Source organism: Polyodon spathula, chromosome 30 (assembly GCF_017654505.1).
Source record: "Polyodon spathula isolate WHYD16114869_AA chromosome 30, ASM1765450v1, whole genome shotgun sequence".
Classification (NCBI taxonomy): Eukaryota; Metazoa; Chordata; class Actinopteri; order Acipenseriformes; family Polyodontidae; genus Polyodon; species Polyodon spathula.
This window is the reverse complement of record NC_054563.1, coordinates 7,598,141-7,603,140: the sequence shown is the minus strand read 5'-3', so window position 1 is coordinate 7,603,140 and position 5,000 is coordinate 7,598,141. Positions and strand designations below refer to the sequence as shown.

General features: G+C 34.1%; 1 protein-coding gene across 1 annotated transcript in view; it reads right to left on the bottom strand.

Annotated features, from left to right (window-relative positions):
- LOC121302606 (proline and serine-rich protein 1-like) overlaps positions 1–4,943 on the bottom strand; it is a gene marked incomplete at its 5' end in the record, with an annotated part of 11,765 nt that extends 6,822 nt beyond the window's left edge. Inside the window, 5 exons of the mRNA XM_041232609.1 lie at positions 851–943; positions 2,066–2,144; positions 2,455–2,538; positions 2,820–2,930; positions 4,788–4,943. Of these exons, the coding sequence (XP_041088543.1) occupies positions 851–943; positions 2,066–2,144; positions 2,455–2,538; positions 2,820–2,930; positions 4,788–4,943 (523 nt within the window). The remainder of the gene's footprint in view (positions 1–850; positions 944–2,065; positions 2,145–2,454; positions 2,539–2,819; positions 2,931–4,787) is intronic.
- Between the last annotated feature and the right edge of the window lie 57 nt (positions 4,944–5,000).

Sequence of the window (5,000 nt, the reverse complement as noted above, 5' to 3'; positions counted from 1 at the left end):
TAATACAGAAGAACATTGTTTTAAAAACATGGTGTAGATTCAAACCCTCCTTCACATTTGCCTGTCTATGGTAGACTCCCACAAATGAAAACCCCAAAATTTAATTATACACGCTTAACTAAATACTGCCACCCTGTGGCTTTTACGAAACATTTTTTCTAGCTATAAATTCCTTGAACAAAACTGATCGCTTTACTCTCACTGTAAGGAAAATGTAATCAGTATGCTATACTTGTTTCATAAAATCAATACATTCTGCCTGGAGATGCACTTTTTTTAGGCTTAGCAAATAACAAAAATGCAGAATAAGCAAAGAAACAAGAGGGTGGATTCATTACGTGTTTGAATTAAAAAGGGCACTGTATAAATCTAGTGATACACAGCAATGAACCTGTCAGAGCGATGAACTAGTTAATTAGCACAGCGCCTTTTTTCTGTGCATCATTTGCTGGAAGACAGGAAAGGCTCATTAAGTCAACCTTGCTGTTAATCGATTGTTTTTTTTTTTTTTTTTTTTTTTTTTAATTTATGTCGGCACAAATGACATTTAAAAGGAAGGTAGTTTTGGTAAGAATAAATGTCGAACTCTACCAAGCCTAAACATATATAAAACATACATCATATACATACATAAACTTTGTTTATCCTAACATACAACTATACAAGCTTTTTTTTTATCAATAATTAGGCAGTCAAGGTGGACAGGAAAACATAGAGTGTTTGATTTAATGTTACACAGTGCCCTGTGTAGTTGTGGTGGTTATTCTTTTTAGCAATTCAAATAGAATTCCTTGAAAAAATTCTGTATATGTCTTTTAATGCACTTGATTGACACAGCATCTCATTTTACCTGCTCCTGTCTGATTGGCCTGATATGGAGGAGGAGGCACATTCGAGGCTATTACCCCACCCATGGATACTAAAGTTCCATTGCTATATGCACCTTGAGAAAAAAAAAGAATGTTACGTTTCAACACAAAATACCTTTTGATTTTACAGGATGGGATCTATTTTAATGATCCAAACAGCAACAGATCTTAATTGATTCAATAAATGCTGGTATCAATTTTGCAATTGTTTCAGTTCAAATGTTTAAAATGTCACATACATTTTTAAAATGCTTACCATGTTGATATTACTTCAATGTGTTGTTAAATATGTATTTCAATGTTTTAATGTTTTCTCTCATTGTTTTCTTTAGGCACCTTCAACTGCAGTATTGGATCAATTAAGATTTTGCTTAAATGATTCAATGCAAAATGAATGACTGCTAGGAAAAGTAACTCCACCTAATACAGCAGACATTTTAAACAGCCTGGTCTAATTTGTGCAAGACTTTGAGATCTTTATGCAAAGTTACTTAGTGCTGCAACAGTTAACAGAGGCTCAATAAATCACTCCTGGGGGAAAACACCAAATGGATTAAATGGGTTCTAGGTAATTAAATAATTCCATAAATGTTACAAATCTTACACTTGGGCTCTTCCACCATCAATCAATTACAATATTTAAAATTATACTAACATTATTAATCTAGAACTCTGGGTTACACCCCATTTGGGTTAAAAGGTAATTTTTATCAGCATCACACAACGTGTGAGACATGAGCTCCACAGCTCTTCTTGCATGCACCAACCCCTGGCTCACTCTCTCAGTGTGGTTTATATATCAACATTCTGTAACCTAGTAAGGTACCAGGCATCTTTTTTTTTTTTTTTTTAAATGAAAAACCTCTTTGCTTTAAAATGTGCTTCTTTCAAAACTGCACATGCAAGACCTACATAGTGGATAGAAGTGCACAAAAAACTACATTTGTGGAGTTACTGAATTAGCTACAAGCCCTTATATATAGCTAGATCGTTTTCCCATTGTTCTGACAACATCCTCTATGCAAGACAATTGTTCCAAGATGATCACACTACACGAATAACATTATCAATACACCAATGTATTAATGCACTTTTATGTAATTACACATTCTATGTCAACATACTTTTTTTTTTTGCAATTTAATCATAGATCTACTTTCGCAAGGTGGACACATTAAAAGATTATATAGCCTTACTTGGTGCAATAGTTGCATGGGGTCTGCAAGGAGGTATAGGGTATGGGACAGGTTTATGAGGATTGTAGGTTGAAGGTGCCTAAAGAAAACAATGAGAGAAAACATTAAAACATTGAAATACATATTTAAGAATACGCTGAGGTAATATCAATATGGTAAGCATTTAAAAAATGTATGTGACATTTTGAACATTTGAACTGAAACAGCTGCAAAATTGATACCAACATTTATAGATGTAAAACATGAATATTGTTTATTCTCATTTGTTTATAAGCACAACATACCCAATACCATGTTTATTCTCATTTGTTTATAAGCACAACATACCCAATACCAGCATGCTGTTGGGCAGATTATGTGTACAGTGTGTTTAATTAACAATGAATTACTGGTTTATAGGGTCCAAGAATCCGGGCTGATATTCCTTTTCCTTCATTGTTGTTATCATCACCTTCTTTTTTTGCAGGAGTGCCCTTAAAAAAATAAACAGAGGTCACAGAGGAATAATAATATTACAGGCACCTTTCACAGACTTTGACTGATCCTTTATGGCACCTACACATTTTGTTCCTAAAGTTTTAGGGTTTATATTGGCACCAACCTCTTCTTCTACAGGGTGGAATCAGAAAAAATAAAATCTGCAAATATTTCAACAGTCTTCTATACTAAATAGCTGCTTTTTAAATTGCAACAATTAGTAACTGAGTAGAGTATTACCAGTTGCAGTTACAGTACGTGCATCATGTTTACTTACTGGAAATATTCCATTGATGAGGCTGGGTTTCCCCTGAGGATACGGATTACCAGGGATCATTCCACAGGATGAAATCATGGCAACTGGGGCTTTACAGCCTACTTTAGAAGCCTGTAAAACAAAGTATATTAATAACACACAACTGTATGGCATTACAAAATGATCAATATTGTTAAAGCAAAGACTCCCACAACCTAAGCCAGAGATGGAAATAACTCCCACTGCATAGCAGTTTGATCCATTCTGAAGTAGTCACACCTGAGCTTGTTTCCTGTACGACGTAGATAATTAAAGAGCCAATATCACATCCACATATACCTGTAAGATGTATTGGATATTTGTGTGCTGTTTCCCATCTTCCAGCATCCCATGAAATAACTTTCATTTTCAGTATTATGAACTTCTTTGGGCAACTCTGATCTACTCTTAAGCCTTGTGGTATTGTTTATATTTTTGACTGCAGTCCTGGAATTAGCATCTTCCTTCTTTCTGGTGAGGTAGCATCACGAGGCACCTATTCATGACAGTCACTTCTCAGACTGCTCAGATACGGTCTGCCAATATGCAGCAGTGTCACCTGGAATGAATTAACTCAATGGCATCTGTTTTAGAGACATTTTATCTGTCTGTTTTCAGACACCTTCAAAATATAATTTTTGTCATTTTTGTAAAATATCTACTGCTATGATAATTGTATACAGTACATAACATACCAAATCTCTGGTGGTGGGCTGAGGTCAGAACCAGCGTTCGGTTGTTATCCCTCTTCCTAACCAAAAGCCCGGTCATGTATATTGACATTTTGCGTCGGCTATTAATTTATTAATACATATTTTTTATTACAGTAATAAAATAAAATAAGACTTGCTAACATGTTTGAATTATTAAATACCAACTAACTCTGAGAAACATCTCTAAAAGTATGTTTTATAAATGTCTTGTGTTGTTATTATTATTATTATTATTATTGTTATTATTATTAGGGCTACATTATAATAACTGTCTTTGACTAATCTATGTACAGACTAGACATTATCTTTTACATTTTATTTGGCTTATAATTATCCTTTTATTCTTGACTGTGGCCACGACCACTGGTCTTAAAAAAGCACATTAATAAATAATTAGCAAATGTTTATAACAAACTTGATTCTAAGAACTTAGATTGTTACTCGTCATTTTAGAGAAAAGCTAACCCGAGTGCTATCAGTATCTGAGTGAAGTAAAAGTGACTTCTACTGAGATGAGCAGGTACATCTTGATTCCAGCAGTCTTTTAAAAGTAAGGGAGTGTTACTTCAAGTGGCACTTTGATGGCTAGAATTTTATTTCTGGGAGCTAAATCAAAAACGAACAAAGGATTCATTCAAGTAATCCAGCAGAGGGTGGGTCTCTCCGGCATGGGAAAACAAGAGAACGGCAAAACACAGCACAAGGTAAGGTAAAATGATGTATGTACTACACTATGAAGGTTAAACTATGATACTAGATCTTTAAAATCTGGACTGTATGCACTGTATATGCACAAATTAAATTTGACACAGACAGATATGCCTATTTTCTTGGTCAGTAAAAGTAATCAAAAAACAAAAAAAACATGATTAAATTTCTTCTCCAAATAACCTATGTACATAGAACACATTTTAGCAGTTAGATTCAAACTTGCAACCCTGTTGGCTAATACAATGTCATGTGATCACAAACTGGCAAATAGACTCTAATAAGTTCAACATTTAGATTCTATCATTTTTAAACATATGGTCTGGCTTTCAAATAATAGTCTTGGAACCATATTATTGTATTCATATAAGCAGTTCATGGGTGTTACTTTAAAACTATATCTACAGATGGTTTAAAAATAGAGGGATTAACCATATCACCAGTGAACATATACCATTTTCCAATGCCTATTTATACCAATATTGATGCAGAATGACACAAGGCAGAGACCACCACAGTAAAATCTTACCTGCTCTAAAATCCTCCTACATCGCTTCTTTTCAGGCAGATGAAATCTGAAGAGGTCCTCAATTGGCCGATAATTATGAGCATCAGAAATATTCCTAAGGAAGGTCAGGTTTTTTGTTTTTTTGTTTTTTAAGTCAGGTAACACCAACTCACTATATCACATTTCATATACAGTTATACCAGTGATAAACTTCTAGGAGTATTAGGAAGGGGT